Source organism: Grammomys surdaster, unplaced genomic scaffold (assembly GCF_004785775.1).
Source record: "Grammomys surdaster isolate TR1022 unplaced genomic scaffold, NIH_TR_1.0 211, whole genome shotgun sequence".
NCBI classification, from domain to species: domain Eukaryota; kingdom Metazoa; phylum Chordata; class Mammalia; order Rodentia; family Muridae; genus Grammomys; species Grammomys surdaster.
The window spans coordinates 546,436-566,097 of NW_021604656.1; the positions used below are offsets into that span (position 1 = coordinate 546,436).

The 19,662-nt window shown below is 45.1% G+C and overlaps 1 protein-coding gene across 1 annotated transcript in view; it reads right to left on the reverse strand.

Annotated features, from left to right (window-relative positions):
* Positions 1 to 19,662, reverse strand: part of Shc3 (SHC adaptor protein 3) — a 120,164-nt gene that overhangs the window by 21,941 nt on the left and 78,561 nt on the right. Inside the window, exons 5-7 of the mRNA XM_028772141.1 lie at positions 17,622 to 17,675; positions 11,608 to 11,659; positions 6,071 to 6,197 (exon numbers count right to left, since the gene is read on the reverse strand). Of these exons, the coding sequence (XP_028627974.1) occupies positions 6,071 to 6,197; positions 11,608 to 11,659; positions 17,622 to 17,675 (233 nt within the window). The remainder of the gene's footprint in view (positions 1 to 6,070; positions 6,198 to 11,607; positions 11,660 to 17,621; positions 17,676 to 19,662) is intronic.

Genomic DNA, 19,662 nt, shown 5'->3' on the forward strand with positions numbered 1-19,662 from the left:
TCTCTCTCTCTCTCTCTCTCTCTCTCTCTCTCTCTCTCTCCTCTCTCTCTCTCCTTCCTTCCCTCTCTCTGTCCCTCCCTCCCTCTCCTCCTTTTCTGTGCCTTCCCCCTTCTCTGCCCTCACCGCTCTGCTCCTGTCTGTCCGCCTGCCTCCATGTCCCCTCGTTTTCCCCTCCCCTCTCTCAGGTCCTCACTCCTCTCCCCTCCCCCCAGTAAGCCCCCTTTACACCAGATCTGTTGCATGGCGTAATTACTCAAGGTCACACCCTGGTGTGGGCCCAGGTGCCTCCTAGCTGCATTATCTTTTATAACACTTATGCGGTGATGAAATGCATCCAAGAAGTCCTCAGTGCGTCTGAGCTTATGCCAGCACCATGTACTTGGCTTCTAAAGGAATGAGCTACGTAAACCTCTTTTCTTCATAAAGCCAGTCTGCCCCAGGTATATGGAAATATTCTCTATTTTTATAGATCTCTATCTATATCCATTTCTATGTATTAAAACAGAGTTCCATGGATGCTGGGCTTTTCTTGAGTGTTCTATATAACCATAACCATAAACTTCATATCCTTTTGCTTCTACTTCCAAATGCCTGAATTATAAGCATAGGAAGCCACACCCAGTTTATATGGTACTGGGGATGGAACCCTGAACCTTTTAGGCAAACACTTCACCAGCAGAATTGCATCCTGAGCTCTTGCTATAGTACTGAGAAATGGATGGATACTATACCTGCTACCCAGAAAGAAATTAGTCACTGTTCCCCTGCCCCGCCATCTATCTCTTGGGAATGTGTGTAAATGAGGTAAGTGTCTTGTCTTATAAATAAATCTGTCTTATTCTGAGATCTACTCATCGGAACATGCCACCCATATCAGAAATAACCCCTTTTAATTGAAAAATAAATAATTTATACCTAAAGACCACTGGAGCCTAAATGTGCATGTATGCATTTCAGCAAGTCATGAAACTTCAATTAAATGAAATCATGCCAAAAAATAAAGATCCACCTCTAAAAAAACATGGCAAAGCATGGTCTTCTGAAATAATTTCCCATATAATTAATGAAAAAACTGCCCAGAGATTTTGGTTGGTCTAACTCAACTTTTTCAGAACTCTGGAAATAACCAGAAGCTTGCAGCAACCCAGGGTTTTGTTCTGTGTTTAATGTGCTTATGATATAAGCATGAGGGCGTGAGTTTGGATCCTGAGCAAGCATCTAAAAAGCCTAGCGTTACTGTGTGTAGCTGGAACTCCAACACCCGAGGTAGGGGGTGAGAGACAGGAGGGTGCTGGGGCTTTCCTGCCACCTGCCTAGCTGAAAAACAGAGAGAGGCTCTGACTCAGGGGGCTAAAGTAGAGAGAGAGAAGACAACACCTGAAGTCTTCCCCTGTGCTCTGCACATGTGTTCACGAATACACACACACACACACACACACACACACACACACACAGAGAGAGAGAGAGAGAGAGAGAGAGAGAGAGAGAGAGAGAGAGAGAGAGAAAGAGAGAGAGCAAGAACAAGAGAGAGATGGTTAGTGTTAGCTGTCAACTTGATCGCCTCAGAGACGGTCTCTTGAGAATTTGCATGAGGCATTAAGTCTTGATTATGGTTTAAGGTCTGAATACCCGCCCACTGCGGGTAGAACCATTCCCTGGGCAAAGTGGTCATAGACTGCATAAGATGGGTAATGCAACCTAAACACTATCATCTGTGCATTGCTCTTATTGTAGAAGTATGTGACCTGCTGCCTCAACCTCCCTGCCTTGGAGAGCTGTGAACCAGAATACACCTTTCTTTCTTAAGTTGGTTTTGTTAGGGTATTTTATCACAGCAACAGGAAAGAAATCAAGACACACACACTCAAATTAAAAAAATAAACATTTTAAAATGAAATGGGCTGTAAGATCACTATGGTTGAGGCATCTTAAATAGCCCTATTTGCATCCCTATAGTAACCTTGTAAGCTAACAGCCATCAGTTAATGACAACCAGCGCCCAAGTAGCCACAGACGGGACAGTGCAGTTCTGAGCCTCTTTCAACAGCCAGGCCCAAAAATTTATCATCATTTTCCCTGTCTGAGGGATCCTTTGAGAACACAATTCCCCAAGCTGTCTTTTTTTTTTTTAATTTACTTTTAATTATCACGTAGTAATTTTGCACATTTATTATGGGGTGCTGTGTGCTAACTTGATACATTTCTACAGCACACAGTGACCAAATTAGAGTAATTAGCATTCTCATCTTCTTAAGCACTTATCATCTGCTTGTGTTTGCCAAAGCTGTCTTTATTTAACCTGCTGCAGAGCCTGCCTGAGGGCATCCGTCAGAAACATTCAGAGGCAAGTGTTTATCATGGGGCCCGCTTGAGGCTGCGAAGAACATTTGGGTCAAACAATTTTTATTAGTAGAAGAAAGCGACAAAGAATGTAGAGTGTATGGAACTAGAGGGGGAAAGTCTCAAACAAATAACCACAACTAATGACCATCGCAAATCCTAAAACGAGACGCCAAGACATCAATAAACTCCAACTTGTTTATCTAGATGCTACATACATTTACAGGGTTCAGCTTTTGTTCGTGCCCACAGTGTGTAACATGGCTCTAAATCCTCACTTCTGGCCTACCATTAAACATCTCACAGGCAGAAAGTGAAAGCTGGAAAAAAATCAACTGATTCACCCAAATTACACACAAATATATACAACACACACAAACGTACATGTGCCTATATATATATATGTATATATATATATATATACGTATATATGCATATACATACAAATGTATACATACAACACACACCAACACACATACAAACATGCACACACACAAATACACATGCACAATACAATATCTACATGCATATGTGTACATACATGCATATATACATACAAATACCACATCCGCATTGTATATGTGTACATACATACATGCACATACACATGTTCATATGTACATGCACGCACGTAGCCCTTCAATAAAGACTATGAGGCTGAGTTGTTAAACATTTAAGGACCGCTCTTCTGTCATTAGTGATGTAGCAGGGCCATCAGAGGACATAATAGTATGTGTAGATTGGAGAGTTTATAGAATTATTTCAGTAAAGTTGCTAAAACAACTGCAAACATTGACAATATACATCCCAGAAAGAGAAGAAAGATGAGTTTCAGTCTTGCCGCCTTCTTTTATTTACATTTTTTAATGTCGGCAAAAAAAATTTTTGTAAGCTATATAAAGAAATAAGAAAGGATAGCACCTCGACAGGAAAACTAAGTCAATGGAAACTGTGACAAAGAAATCTCAGACTTAAGGAAAAATAAACAAGACTCTAAATATGTTCAGTTAACTAAAAGAAATGATGTGGAAAACACTAAATATGAAAATACATCTAACAAAATGTGGCTTGCCAGTATGTATAAAGAAATTAAAAAAATAAATTCTAGAATTGAGAATTCTATCACTGCAGACACGAGAAGAAAATTCTAACAATTCACTTCAGCAAGTAGCAGGTGTGGGAGGTAGAAGAACCAAAATTTTAAATAGTTCAGTTCAGCCTTGGCTTCCCTGTCATGATGGACAGAGCTTCCAAACTGCGACCCCAAGTAGACCCCTCTTGCCTTATGGTGATCTTTTTCAGAGTATCTGTGATGGCTAGACTTGGTTGTTAACTACATCTGGACTTAATTAAAATCCAAATGACTGGGCATACCTGTGAGGGATTTTTTTTCCTTAATTAAATATTTTTAAAGTGGGAATACCCACTTCTAATCCTAATCTGTGAGGTGGAAGATCCATCTTTCATCTTGGCCATCCCTTCTGCTGGCAGCCTATAGAAAGGACATGGAAGAAGAGGGCTGGCTTGTTCTTTGCCTGCTTGTTTTCATTCTCGCTAGCAAGCCCATTCTTTCACTGGCATTAGAGTCTACTTCTTTGGGGTTCTGGCGTATACTAAAGACCAGCTGAGACATCCAGCCTCAAGGACTGAACAACTACTGGATTCTTGGACCTTCTGTTGGTATAAATAACTCATTATGTAAGTTCTATTTCTTTAGAGAATCCTGACTAATATTGTTTCTTACTATCAGAGGGAAAGAGCAAGCAACAAGACAGTTTCCCAAAAGGGAAACAGTAGAGACACTAGCTTAATTATTCTACTCTAAGGCATATGCACAGGAACACTGAAAGATGGCTATCCCAAAACTTGAATACAACTTCACAGTAGCTTTGTTCATATGAGCCAAAAGAAGGAAATAGTTCAAATGTTCACAGAGGGTTTATTTCCGTTAATAAGTTCACTGTCCTTCATGGATGGAAATCAAAGAGGAACTTGAGCAGAAACCATGGTGGAATGATGCTTACTGGCTCATATTTAGCTAGATTTCCTATATAGCCCAGAACCACCTGCCCAGGGAATGGTACTGCCCACAGTGGGTTGGCCCACTGCATTAGTAAGGAAGGCATCCCCCCACAGGCAGATCCATAGCCAATCTGATCTAGGTAATTCCTCAAATGAGACCTCCTTTTGCCAGGTGACCCTAAGCTGTGTCTGTTGACAATTACAGCTAACCAGGGCAGTGCAATTTTAAAACACAAATGATCCATTCCCTTTTGCAACTCAGTCTTCTCGTGTCTTTATAAATTCTGAGAATGTAACCTGTGGTGCATGGGCCCTGTAAACCAATTCCAACCACATTGAAAATAAAGGCTCATTCTCAGATCAGAGATGTTAGGGCTGTAGCCACTTCCTTCATTCCTCCTCCAGCCCCATCCTGCTGACCTCATCAGCTTGGGCAAAGTGGGTCCTTACAGGCATCCTGCAAACAGATGAGGATACAGAACTAAGAGTCTTTCCAGAAAGGCAAAGAAGACACAGGAACTGAGAGATACCTTCATAATGACAGTAGATCAGACATTGGCTCCATGATGATGCCATAGAAGGTGGCTTTGTGAGTTTGGAGAGAGTAAGAAATAACCTAAGAGCAAAGATGCTTGCTTACAGTGAACACTGTTAGAAAGGTTTTCCTATGTGTGTATGCATTTATACACAGGTGAATGTACATAGGTGTACATACATTTAATAATGTGTAAGCCAGAGGCCAACCTCGAAGGCTATCTACCTTGTTTTTGAGAAACGGTCTCTCACTGGCCTGGAACTCACTGAGAAGACTAGGGTGGATAACCAGAGAACCTCAGGCATCCACCCATTTCTCCCTCCCTGTGCTGGGATTGCAGGTACACACCATTGTACCTGTTTGTTTGTTTGTTTTGTTTTGTTTGACATAGGTTCTGGAGCTAAAACTCAGATCCTGTGCCCACAGAGCAAGTGCTTACCTAGCTGAGCCTTCTCCCAGGCTTTAATAGCTTGTCATTACGGAAGTCCATCAAGGGCAGAATAGACTCCAGTTCAAGTCCAAGAAGACCACTGAATGTCCCGTATGCTCCATGGTACTTTTCAACTTTCTATGTCATGGAATAGTCTTAAATCACAATAGAAGACCTTCTCTCCATATTTATTGATAATTGCTACCTCATTTACTAGTAAAACACTAACCAAGCGATTCTTATCCCTGTTTTCCAGATGAAGCCAAGGTGAGTCGGGCAGGTTAAGGATCTTGCACAGAGACACATGGCTGATGACCATCTCTGAAGCTTTCAGGCCATGGAGGCCAATAAAGCAAAAGGATGCTGTCAGTAGGTGGGGCCCCATTTGGCTAACTGTGACAACCGAGAGATGGGGCACAGACCTTGTGTGGTCACAGATCCAGCAAGGGAAACTGTGGAGGGATCAAAGGACCAAAAAAAAAAAATTTAACAGTGAAGTTTTTGGTAACCTTGTTGCTGTCTCTATAGCATCAGGAAAATGTTTCCTGTGAATTCTGAGCCATATGTGAGCTTCCATCTGTCAGCTTCCTGTGCTTCTACTGAGCACCAGTCAGGTGTCTGTGAGCCAGGGAAACACAGTGAAGATATGAGTCTGCCCAAGGTGTGGTGCTGGGAGCTGGTTTTAAAGGAAAGTTTACAGGCTGTAGACATGCCCCCAGAGAAAGACAGGCAGCACTACTCACCGGTCCTGGAGAGCAGGAATCTTGGAAGGGCACTGCAAATACTGTTTGAACCGCAGTTCAAAGGCTTGTCCGATGGAGCCAATGACATCTTGGGCTAGTCCGTCACAGCATTCCAGAATGTGGCAAGCTTGAAGAAAAGGGGACATGCGCTCATTAGAGACAGTGCCAGGGTTCTCTGGACCCCTTGACAAAGAGCCCCATCTGGGGTGCAGAAAAAAAGAGCCACACACCTCCCTCCTGGTAAAGATCCTGGTACGGATCCTGGTATGTCTCTACCAACCCAAAGTCTCATCTCTGGGGTATCCCATAGGGGTGGGTGATGGACACATGAATTTCTTAGAGGGCTTTTCTGTGAAAGTAAAGCTTTTATTTTTATTATAAAACCTATTTATTTTTATTTTATGGGCATGAGTATTTCCTTTTAAGTATGTCTGTCCTTCCCATGTGGGAAATTCCTGAAGAGGCCAGAAAGAGGGCAGAAGATTCCCCCAGAACTGGAGTTATAGGCGTTTGTGGGACACCCTGTGGGGGCTGCAAACCCAACCTGGATGCTTTGATAGAACAACAAGTACTTTTAACCATTGAGTCACCTCTTTAGCCCCTAGATGGTTTTAATGCTCCCAGAATCCAGTGGTTCTGACCTCCCTAGAGAAGCAGTGTTTAAAAAGAAACCTCAGCACACACTGGATCTTGGACAGAGCTTCCCTAAGGCCCAGGAACCTTAGCAATCGATTTAAACTGGCTCCCACGGGATGGAACTTGATCTGTTCATCAGATTTAGAGAAAGTTGTCCTTGACTTCGTAATAGTGAAACATTGACGAGGAATTCTGACTGGAAACACCAAGCAGCACAATGTAGGGACCGCTGAGGAGGAGATGGCTCCATCGTGACAAAAACACTCCGACAAAAACATAAGGAGAAAGGGTTCACATGGCCTGAAGTTCCAGGTTACAGTCTATCATGGTGGGGGGGTCAAGGTAGCAGAATCTTGAAGTTTGGAGATGAATTACTCTGATTTGATTACTGTACACTATATACACTAAAACCTCGCTCTGTACCTCATACTTGAATACATGTAGGTGTCCGTTAAAATCAAACAGGGACAGCCAGTTAAGTGTTTGCTGTGAGGACCGGAGTTCAGATCCCCAGAACCCACATTTAAAGCTGTGTGCAGCCATATATGTCTGGAAATCCAGTGCTGGAGAGCCTAGACACAGAGAGAAAATCTCTTGTGTACTATATGGATACATCACCTGTCAGTTTAAAACTCTATGATCTATAGGAAAGGGTAGCAGAATAGAAGGTGAGACATCCAGTAGGCAGAGAGGATTCTGGGATAGAGTGATGTGGGGAGAGTCACATGGGGTCATGGAGTAGGATAGCAGCATGGGAAATGAGTGGAGGTAACCAGCCTCGTGTCAGAACTTCGATTAGAATAAATGGGCTATTAAGTTATGATCTAATCAGGGAACTAACCAAAGCTTATGGCCAAGGTGTTCGTAAATATATTTTACGTCTCAGAGTTGTTATTTCTGGGATCAAGGGTGTGGGAGGAAAAACAACATAGCAGAGACAGGAGATGGACCCTTAGTACTGGCTATCTAATTTAGTCAAATAAATGAGCTCATGGTTCAGGGGGAGACCTTGTCCCAAAAATAAATGAGGAACAGATGATAGAGAAAGATACCCAAAGACTATGTCTAGACACACACACACACCACCACCACCATTACCACCACCACCACCACCACCACCACACAATGGGGGAGAAATAAGATTTAAAGATGAAAGAAAAATCATCCATTAGAATCCAACAAAGCTGACATATTGGGAATTGCAGTTCTACAAACACCAGTCCTTGTGTAGACCTCCTGTTGGTCACCAGCCTCCTGAAACTTCACTCGTGTGCAATACTGACCTCCTTGAGATGGTTGATGGTGGCTCTCACCTGACTTAGGGACCAGGGAGTCAGGCCCCCTTTCCTTCCACTGGATTAACTACAGAAACCATGGACTCTTAATAACTGAGAGACAAATATAAAGTGTCTTTAGAAAAGCATGCAGCATTATTCTGCAAGAGAAGACTGTCTAGATTTCCCCAACAGCACTGCATGTCCGTCTCAGAGGGAGGCTTGGTGAAGGGACCAAGTACATATGGAGGAAAGCCTGGCCCCTTGACTCTAAAAGGTGAAGACGGGCCAAAGATGGCTGGATTGAAAAACACTGAAGAAGCTGGGCCTTTATACGGTCCAAAGTGAAGTACTTGGAGACCAGACACCTTGGGGACATAGACTACACCTGAGCACTCAGTCTCGCTATATGTCAGAGTCACACAAAGCACCTATGTGTGTGCTTGTGTGTGTGGGTTCATGTGTGCCTGTGTATGTGGAGGCCACAGGATAACTTCAGGTGCTGTTCACTCCTCAGTGGATATTCACGTTGTTTGATGAGAGAGGGTCTCTCTTTGGCCTGAAACTTACCAACGAGGCTAGGCTGGCTAGCCACCAAAGGGTCCTCTTGTCTCCACCTTTCAATGGTTACAAGTGAGTGCCCCCACACTTTTCAGGCTGGTTCTGGGAAATGATCTCAGCTTCTTAGATCTGCTCAGCAAGAACTTTACCAACTGAGCTGTTTCTCCAGGTCCCCAAGCACTATCTAAACACAGTGCTGCCTGATCCCAGTCTCTGAGCGCTGACATTTTTCTTGTAAGGACCCTAAATAACTCTCAAGTATGGCTCTCTTCGAGGATCATTGACCTACTAAAGAAGTCTGAAAAACAGAATTGCCTAGATTACTTCCAGTTAATTTGAAGCAAATCAAAACAGAGAACAAACTCCAGCTGCTTCTAACCCAGATAGAGTTTTTTGGGGACAGTGCCTGATACAACCTCTCCTTCATGCCCACCCTGATTTTTTGGGGGGGTGCTAAAATAGTTAAAGAGGCTAGCTTATGCTGTGGGTTCAATTATATCCTCTGAAAGAAAAAAAGCATGCCAAAAATCCTAACCCCAGGACCCTAGAGGATGTCCTTACTTGGATGTAACTAGTTAAAACAAGGTAACAGTGGGATAGAAGTGGCACTGAGCCACCATGAAGTCTCATCTCTGTAGACATCCTTCAGCATTCACAGAAACAGAGGATGTGAGGATGGGTTTCAGTGGCACACCTGCAAGGCACGGGACAGTGGAGATCACCAGTAACTTCCAGAAGCCAGAAGCATGCAGGAGGGATCTTTCCTCCAGAACCTAGAGGGAGCCCACAAGGCCCTGCTGACACCATGAACTGGATATCCATTCTCCAAAACTGTGAGGTGACATGTCCTTGTTGCTTTAAACACCTCCATCCATGTTTGCTACCTTAGACACTGACCTGCAGACTCTTTTGCAGAGCAAAAGACTTGACTTTTGCTCAAGTGCTCTGAGGAGCAGTCCTGGCTGTCACAAGTATGACCCTGCTCACCTGGGATCAACACTGGCTATGTACAGTCACCAGAGAAGACAGACTATAATGCTAGCAAAGCATCCTAGGGCCAGCACCGCCCCTTCTCTTCTCTCCTCAGACCTGTCTTACTTTTTAAAGAAAAGTCAGAGTGATTGTTCAATTGTTCAATGGTTCAATTTGTGCCCCAGAAGCACAAAGACCTGAGTTTGATTCCTCAGACCAAGGCTTCAAAACAAACAAACAAACAACAACAACAAAAACAGGTGTCTCAGGACAAGTCTGCCATTTCAGCCCTGGGAAGACAGAAAGAGGCTAACCCCTGGCCCCACTGGCCAATTGGCCTAGCCTACTTGGAGAATTCCAGGCCAATGAGACTCTGCCTCAAAAAATAAGGTGGAAATAGCTAAGGAATGAAACTCAATGTGGTCCTCTGGTCTCCACACACACACACACAAATGTGTACTTGCACATACACACAATTACACAACTATCTAATTGTCCCAGCTCTGTTCAGGGAGACTAGGTGCTGTCCTAGACTAGGAATCTGTGCTGTTTTGTCTACAGGAACCCTCTTCTCTCCCCACTACCCTAAAGAAGACTCTGATAGTCGAAGCTTCAGTTTGCATGAGGAAGAACAGGAAGAACAAAGCCAGACCCTCCAGATTCCCTGTAACATCTTGTCTCTTCAACTCCAAAGCATCACCAATAGGATGTCAGTTCTGTGCTCTTGCACCCAGAACTGGCTGGCAATGCAAACATTTACAGCCAAGTCAGAAGCAGTTTGCGAGGATATATTCGGCATATGAGATGTCTATTCCCTTGCTCTGCAAGAGCCTCTGGTCACAGGTCACACAGTTACTACCCATCACTGTGATAAAACACCTGACAAAAACAACTCAAGGCAGGCAGGACCTATTTAGGCTCACAGTTTGGGGACACAATGCATCACAGCAGGGAAGCCATGCTGTAGGGAGCCTGAGGCAGCTGTAACATTGCTTAGACAGCCAGGAAGCAGAGCGTGGTGATGGCTGGCACTCAGCTGGCTTTCTCCTTTTTATTTACTTCAGGACTCCAGCCCATGGAGGACGCCACCCTTAGTCAGGCTGGGTCTTTCCACTTCAATTGATCCAATCTAGAATTTCCCTCACCTTACAAACAGAACAGAAATTCAACTACTAGGTGGTTCTAGGTGTTGTCAATCTGACAATTAGTATTAACTGTCACACGAGGTTTCGTTTGCTGAAGCCCCTGCAACCAAGGGAGAGCTCCCATCCTACGTTAATATGCCCTTATAGGTTGCGTTGAACACATACTCAAGGTACAGGTTTGGGAGGAGGGTGGCAAAACAGTCTCAGATACCATATGTATTGAGTGTTTGTTCTACGAGATGGAGAAAATATATCTGTGAGTACGTAAGAAAAATGAAAAGGACAGCTGCTGGCACAGAGGACAAAGGCCAGGAGGAAGGAAGGAACCAGACTACTGTGTAGGTCAGTGCCACTGTGCATGGTGACAAACTCCACTGGGTCTTGTCAACGACATTTCTCTTGTGGCTGTGGCAGGCATCTGGAGCTATCTAGTGTTCAAGGGTGGTTCCCCCGAGCCCACCTCCTCTGGTGAATTATTACCTACTCTTGTTTTATAAGAGATACCCCACCTCCTCAGCCTGTGTCTGGGGTCCCAGAAGCTCAAACAGAGTATGAAAAGACAGCACACCCTGAGCTTAGGTGATGGGCCCTAGCGCAGGAGACAGGACAGTGTGCCCACACTGGGTGAATCTGGTCAGGAAGATGGGCAGGTGTGGTGTTTCCCAGGCACAACCGAGGCCACTCTCAGAGCACAGGGTGAGAGAGGTGCCGTGTGAACCAGGTATAGCAAACCACAGCCATCCTGACACAGGTGTGAGCGTGGCACTCAGCATCCGGTAGGTTCTCTCTCAGCCAGGTGACAAGCTACTCTTGCAGGCCTCAATTAGCCTTAATCGTGTCACGTGACAAGTGCTCATTTGCTAAAGGAGCTGAGGTAATTAGGAACAGCTGGTTCGCGGTATTAAGCCCGGCTTCACACGAGTGATTAAATGGGTCAGGCATTGCTTACCTCTGCGATTGACGGGGTCCTTAGCGACGTAGGCAACATAGTCTGTTGTGTCCTGTGGAAGGAAAAAGAGCCGCTTGGATCACTCATCACAGCGAGAGGTACAGCCAGAGGGATGCAGAGCCCAGCGTGCTGAGAATCCATTCATCCATCACACAGCCCAGAATCAGTTGGAAGGAAAGTTCACGGACAAGCACTTCCCTAGTGTGGGAGAGCCCTGAGCCTCCTCAGCACTGGGAGGAAAAAGAAGGAGAAGAGGGAGGGGCCAAATACTGCATACAAAATTGGTCCAAGATAGATGTGGTTTGAGACAAGTCCTCACATTTGGATGTGGTTGGAAATCCTCAGAGACCTGAGTGCAGACTGGGCAGAGCTTGAGAAATCAAGACCAACTGTGTCTATGTGGTACTACCCAGCTCCTCTGGGGGTGTGCTGCAGTCTGTGACCACACTCAGAGCAGCCAGGGTGACAAGTACCTGGCCTCCCCATGTTAGCTCTCCTCAAAGAATTTCAAAAACTGGTGCTCGAGTCCCGTAGGTTCATCTGACTTAGCTGGTTTGGATTTGAGACCTGGCTACAAGGACCTTTTTAAAGCTCGGTGTGAACCAAAGTCAAGAAGCATGGCTGTCAGTGATGTGTATACGAGCCGTCCTCAAATTTGAGTTCTTGTGAGAATCCCCTGAAGGTTTAAGACAGATCGTTGGGCTGTACTCCAGTTTTCCACTGGAGCTCCAAATGAGGTTGCTGAGAAATTCCAGTAGCTGTGGGGTTGGAGTCTATACTTTGAGAAGTAATTGTTGGGAGAAATACTAGGGTAGGTGTTCAAAGACAGGATATCCACCATAGGTGAGATACAGATATATCCAACTTGTCCTTCAGCAGATGAGGGGACAGAGAAAGTGGGACGTAGCTACACTTACACAGTGGCGTTCTATATAGCTATAAAGAATCAATTTATCTCATTTCCAGGAAAACTGATGAAATCAGGAGTCAGTCTGTTAAGTGAAGTGAGTAAGAGAAAGAAAGATATGCAGGTAGAAGCAGGCTACCAGGAAAAGGAGGGTTGGGAGGAGAGCAAACATGCATATATGGTCGAAGTATGTCATATATACACATGAAACTCACATGTCATATACACATACATGAAACGGTCACAATAAACCTCATTATGTTAAACAATAGTGCATGCTAATTTAAAACACTATAACTGTCAAACAAACAACAAAATCACACTGACTTTCTATAGAAGTCTCACCCCTCAGTGTGAAATGAGTTTCCTCCAGCCTTCTGAGGCCCTAATGGCCAGCAGAGACAGCCCGAATACACTTGCTTCTGAGCAAGTAGCCAGGGACCTGGCTGTTTGTTTTATAAATTCTTTTTAAAGTATTATTGTTTTTAGTATTTTAATTGTGTGGGAGGGGCAGGGGAGGAGAAATATGTATACTTGAGTGCAGGTGTCTATGAAGGCCAGAGGTGCTGGGTTCCTGGAACTGGAGTTATAGGCTGTTGTTTGCCACCTTATGTAGGTACTTGGAACCAAACTTGGTCCTATGGAAGAGCAGTCAGTACTCTTAACCACCGAGCCATCTCTCAAGATCCGTTTTCCTAATTCTTAAAGCCAGAGAGACGTCTCCACAATGTTGATATTTTTGAACATTCAGAACAACAATCCAAGAAAGCCTTCAGGTTTCTGGGGTGGCTTGATCCTCAAGAGCTGTTCAAGTTGGGTTGTTGTACCATCACAGAGCACTTACAACCAAGCACAAGGTTCCATGCTCCATCGCCAGTTCCTCCCTCTGCCAATCAAACAGAAACTCTTCTGGGTCCACTTCTGTTTGTTGTGTCCAACACCATGACGTAAAAGCAACTTAGGGAAGAAAGAGTTTCTATGGCTCACACTTCCAGGTTACAGCTCCTTAATGTGCGAAAGTCAAGGCAGGACCTCAAAGTTTCATGTTCATAGTCAACAGCAGAGAGAGAAAAAAAAATCAATGCAGGGTTCCTTGCTTCCTTGCTTCTGTTCTGCTTGATTTCTCCTTTCTTATGCTGGTCAGGAACCCTGCCTAAGGACTGCTGCCGCCCACAGTGGTCTGGCTCTTCCTACCCCACAGGCCAGTTTCCCAACTGAAGCTCTCTTCCCAAGTAATTGTAGGTGGGGACAAGTTGATGGTTAAAACTCCACCAGCACGTGTACCATCCCACAGAGGGCAACTTGAAAAGTCAGCCTGTTTGTAGCAGTTATTTTCCAAATCTTATGCTCACACCAAAGGACCTCAAGCTCACCTACTGCTCCTTATGTCAGACTCATAGTGGTTTGTGCTGTACTGTTTCATGCAGGAGGAAATGTCCTCTTCCCTCCTAACAGAGATCCAGAAAACCCTGCCAGGAGTGTGGAGGGGAGGGGTGGGTGGGCATGGTGTTCTCCAAGTCTGCAGGAAAACAGAGGCAGGAAGACTCTCCAGTGGAGGAGACAAAAGAAGTCTTGTCTCTGCGGCTGCTCTGAGTAGAGTACACTTCCTGGTCTTTAATATTCCACAGACTGACTAGAGAAAGAACAGGAAGACGGTAAAAATGGCCTCCATTCATGTCCATGGAGGCGCATCTTCTGAGGAATTAAAACTCTTGGCAAAAATACGGATTATAGTTTATCATTGTTTACTCTCCTCCTAGACTCATGGGATGTGAGATTCACAACTGCCCAAGATGTCTCATGAACATCTTAGCCAGCAGACCAAAGTCTTGGAGCCTGGAGCCCTGGGGTGTGCCTCTAGTACTGTGTTTACCTTTCTACAGCCTTTTAAAGCTAGCTGAGAACCCAGGATCATCTATCCTTGAGTTAGCTTTAGGTGTGGTTTCTGGGTCAGGATTAAGATTTGCAGCCAGCTTTCCCACATGGTAGGAGCTGGGATTTTTCAAGAAGCAGAGAGCTGATGCTTTTGCCCTAGTTGACCCAAATTGCTGTCACTTTTGTGCCTAAGGACACACACTGGAGGCTGTATCTGAATAGGAGAAATTAGCAGAAGAATTGAATCACCTGGATCCCATGGTAGCAGAACCACCATCCAGAAAAGAAAAGAAAAGCTTGCCACCCTGGCAGACAGCTCCGAGAAGCATGGCGGGCAGGAGGGAGCGCATTTAGTTACAGCAAACCGTCTTTGTGGTACAATAACAGAACTGCGTGCCATCAGCTTTCCTGTCTTCATTTGTATCCTCCAAATTTGATGGAGGGGTTAGAGTTCAAGGAAAACATACAAACAGGAGGAGTCTTATTGTTTGACTTCTGTACATAGTCAGAGAGCAAAATTAACTCCAGTCAGCTCTAGTGGTTCATACAAGGGAGTCTTTTTTTTTTAAAGGGGGGGATGGTTCCTTCTCTAGTCTAAAGCACTACACTGTGGCTGTGTGGCTGGAGAGGGAAGGCCCAGGAAGATATGATATCCTTCTCTCAGATGGCCCATGGCCAAGCTAAGACACAGATGTTCTGTCGCAGATCTTGATCTTTATGTGACATTGATTCCTAGAGTATCGAGATTCAGAACAGTGTTCTTGCCTCCCCCTCCCACACCCCCAGTTCTACAGTGGTCACACTAAGTTCCAGAGAAGAGGCCGTGTGGATCTTATTCTGTGGTTATTGGATCCCTATTCTCAGCCCCCAAGACCTCTGAGACAGGTCATGGCATCCTCTTGGGGATCTTGGGTATGCATGCAGGGAATGGGGCAGGGATGGGGGTGCAACCTAAGATGTCATTCTTCAAGCCTTGAGACAGGGTCTGTCTCTTGCTGAAACCAGGAGCTCACTACTTAACCCGGCTGGGATCCCCCTGTCTCTGCCCAATTACAAGTGAACGTCTTTTCACCTGGGTCCAGCGTTTTACTCAGCCACCTCCCAAGCCTTCCTGGTTATCTCTTAACACTGGGAATCAGGGTCTATTATCATCTATACCTGTTTCTTTTTGGAGGAAGATGGATTAACAGTATTTTCAAGTCCCGCTTGGCTGTCATTTGTCATTTTTATCTGTTTCCTACTGGATGGACGAATGAGGTACAAAGCAATGCTGTACACATAGAAAGACAATTAGGAGCCCCGAATGGTTTTGCTTTGTCTTTTAAGATGAGGTCACACTCTCTAGCCCAGGCTAGTCTGAACCTCACAATACTCCTGCCTCAGCTCCTGCGTGCTGGGATTGCACGGGACTCATTATACCTGAACCACAATTATTTTGGGGTGAGGAAAAAAAATATCAGAAAATGTGAGCTATTGTAGATCCCTTCAAATGTCACCAGATGTTGTCAGTCCTTTTAATTTTTTTTCTAAGACAAGTCTTACTATGTAGATGAGGCTAACCACTGGCCTGAATTTCAAAGCGGGCCTGTGCTCCTGATGCTGAGATTCAAGGAATTCGTGACCACACCCAGGTAGACATTTATTCCTCTCCTTTTTGTTTCCAGAAAAAATCATGGGGGGAAAAAATGAAAGGGTTTATAGTCGGAAAATAAAGCATTTTAACCAAAGATGATGTATTTGTTTTCCCAAGTGCTCGCTATGGGTTCCTCTGCTCATACCATCGATAAGCATTGCTTTCACAGAATTTCCAGAAAGGGGAGCTATTTATGCAAACAAGAACTGGGTGGCCACCAACGTTTAAGACACTGTGGTTGCACCTTCACATTGTCCACCGGTCACTACCCCAAACTTCTATGAGACAGAGACGAGGGGACGCTGGTGAAGGTCTCCGTCCCGGTGTGGGACTCAGGCTAGGGGAATGTGGGTTACAAGCTCACAAGGGCGCTGCTGTGCTTGGGGTCTAAACAGTTCCTCCAGAACAGCTCCTGTGAGGCAGGCATGGTCCCAACTGGTGGACCCCATCCCTGGCAGACAATTGGATCACGAGGCTCTGATCTAAACCATGGACGGATTCCCCGTTGACCTGATTGTGTGCTGGTTCATTTTAACCGTCAAACTTGATACAACCTTGAGCCACCTGAGGAGAGAGTCTCAATTAAGAAGGCATCTAGACCAGGTTGGCCTACGGGAATGTCTGTTCGGGGTTATCTTGATTGCTAATTGGTACAGGTGGTGCCAGCTCCTTTGCTTTGACTGCCAAAGTGTACAACAGTGTTTCTTTGGTGGCAGGATTCCCGGGTTTTGGAACCTAGACTATCTATGAATAGAGAGGGCTTTAAATATTTTTTTTGTTCCTAAATGCTGAAAACTTTACCCAGAACTGAAAGTTAATCTGAGAGCATTAGTGAAAAGCCTTTCTCCTATCGCTGCTGGCAAGGGCCAGGCCTACGCCTTCCTCTGCTCTCAGTTTCTTGTTCTCTTCTGTATCGGTTGTCTTTGGGGTGGTTTTGGAAATGCAGCAGGGACACAGCCAAGGAAGGCAAGCAGGGCAAGACAGGTCAGGCATACGAGAGCTATTGCTACCTCTCAAGGAGGCCACACTTCCAGATCTCCTGACCCTTTGTGACTGAAAAGTAACAGTAGACGGTGGTCACAGGTTACCACACACCCACCACCAAATAACAACTAAAGTGACAGCCAAGCCATAGCTTGATGGTGGCGTGACTACTCAGCACTGCTGGCCTCAGTCTCTAATACAGAAAAAGAAAGGGAGGGGGAAGAAAGTGGGGAAGACCTTCTGAAACCAAGAGCTGGGGTCACAGCTTCAGGAGTTATGACTACTTGCAAAGTTCTGTTGATGAATATTCTGTCTTACAGACCATCATTTTCTTCAAAAAAAAATTTTTTTCCCCATTAGGTATAAAACTTGTTTTTCTTGGGGCACCACAACTGTTTCCAAGCGTGTACACTTTATCAGAATGGAATTCAACCCAGACTGAAGTTTTACTGATGTTAAAACAGCTGGACTGTTCTTAGAATAGTTCACTGGGGTTTCATTAAAATCAGCACAAAACACTTTTGTGTCATGGCTTCAAGGGCACATCTTTGGAGCAGAGGTTTCTTCTGAGAAATTCCCAGCAAGAACAAGAGAAACAAACCAAAGGCCACTCACCGGGTCTCCCCCTGAGGCGAAGGAGATGGACCGCATATGATGGTTCGCTATGATCTGTCAGAGTGGAGACAAGAAGGGAGACAAGCCATTAGTGCCTTGCTACATTCCACAGGGTCTTCCTTGTTGGCAGACAACACAGGTGACAAAATTTCCTGAAAACTGCCCCCAAAGAAAATGACAACTGCAAAGCACAGATGCAGTAGCTCACCTGCCCTCACATGCACACCCTGAGGGCTGACATCTCCCTGGTTGACCAGAATGCTTCCTTAAGCCTCCCAGCAGCTGAGGAGTAAGAACCCTGGGAAGCCCATTTTACAGGCACAGAACATGAGGCCAGAGGGGCCAAGGGGCTTATTCAAAGTAAGAAGTGTAATAACTCCAGGTCTGGGAAATCTAGGCTCCAGCCTGAGGCTAAGACTTTGCCCAGAGAAAAAAGTAGGCCTGGAGAGATCTCTCAGATGGTAAAGTGCTTACCTTACAAGTAGAGGACCTGAGTTCAATCCCTACAACCCACAAGGGAAAGAAGTCGGTGCTGTGGCTATGATACTAGAGACGAAGGGACCAACCAGCAGACACTGCCTGATGAAAGACAATGAAGGTTGGCCTGTGGCCTCCACACATATGCACACATATGTGTATGTCCTCCACAGAAACATATCACACACACACACACACACACACACACACACACACACACACTGGATTGGCTGGTTTTGTGTGTCAACTTGACACAAGCTGGAGTTATCACAGAGAAAGGAGCCTCCCTTGAGGAAATGTCTCTATGAGAGCCAGCTGTAAGACATTTTCTCAATTAGTGATCAAGGGGGAAGGGGGGCATTGTGGGTGGGGCCATCCCTGGGCTGGTAGTCCTGGGTTCTATAAGAAAGCAAGCTGAGCAAGCCAGAGGAAGCAAGCCAGTAAGTAACATCCCTCCATGGCCTCTGCATCAGCCCCTGCTTCCTGACCTGCTTGAGTTCCAGTCCTGACTTCCTTTGGTGATGAACAGCCATGTGGGAGTGTAAGCTGAATAAACCTTCTCCTCCCCAACTTGCTTCTTGGTCATGATGTTTGTGCAGGAATAGAAACCCTGACTAAGACAAATTGGTACACACACACACACACAGAGAGAGAGAGAGAGAGAGAGAGAGAGAGAGAGAGAGAGAACACTATATTTCTGCATCCCCAAACAGCAGAGCCAAGATGGAGAAGCATAGCTTGTTCTGCTGGATCCCATTCATATTACATATGTATAAATCAGAAGGCCAGCACAAAAGAGTTAAAACCCTTTCATGATCCACTGACTTAACGACCAGGGGTTCCTCCACATTCATCTTAAAACGGAAATTTTCCATCAGGTTTATAAGCTATAGCATCTGTGGAACTTGGTAGACACAGAGTGAATTAAGAGCTGCCCTAAATTCTAAAAGCTACGTAAGTCCCATGTGCTATTTTTATCTTTTTAAAGACAATGTAACGACATTGAAGAAGAGTTTCTGTGTGGAAAAGAGCTCCCAGCTCCATCCCGACACAGCCAGGCTTATCTCTGAGCAGTGTCCTCTGTCCTTGTCCCCAGAAGACAGTCAGAAAGCATCAGATAGAGTATGTGCTCCTGTAAAACCCGAAATAATGTAATCATTATAGGATACAATTTTAAATACTTTAAAATGCTGACTTTGCATGTTGACATTTGCAAAAGCTCAACCTAGAGAAACCTGAGGTTTTAGGAGAATACGGAGCTGGTGATGGCTGCCCTAGAATCTGGCTACCGGTGGGGTGGGCAAGCAGCTCCCCAAGGAATGGTAAGTCAATGGAATCTCCAGCCATAAGCCAGGAGTTCCGGGTTTTGTTTTCTTGGGGGTGGCTGTTGAGACAGAGCTTCCTGTAGTTCCAGGCTGGTCTGGAACTCATGTTGCTGAGGCTGGCCTTGAACTTCTGATTCTCCTGACTTCCTGTCCTTGCTCCAGACCAATGAGAGACCCTGCTTCAAAATCAAAGTGGATGGTGTCTGACAGTCTTCAGCTGAGGTTGTCATCTGGTTTGC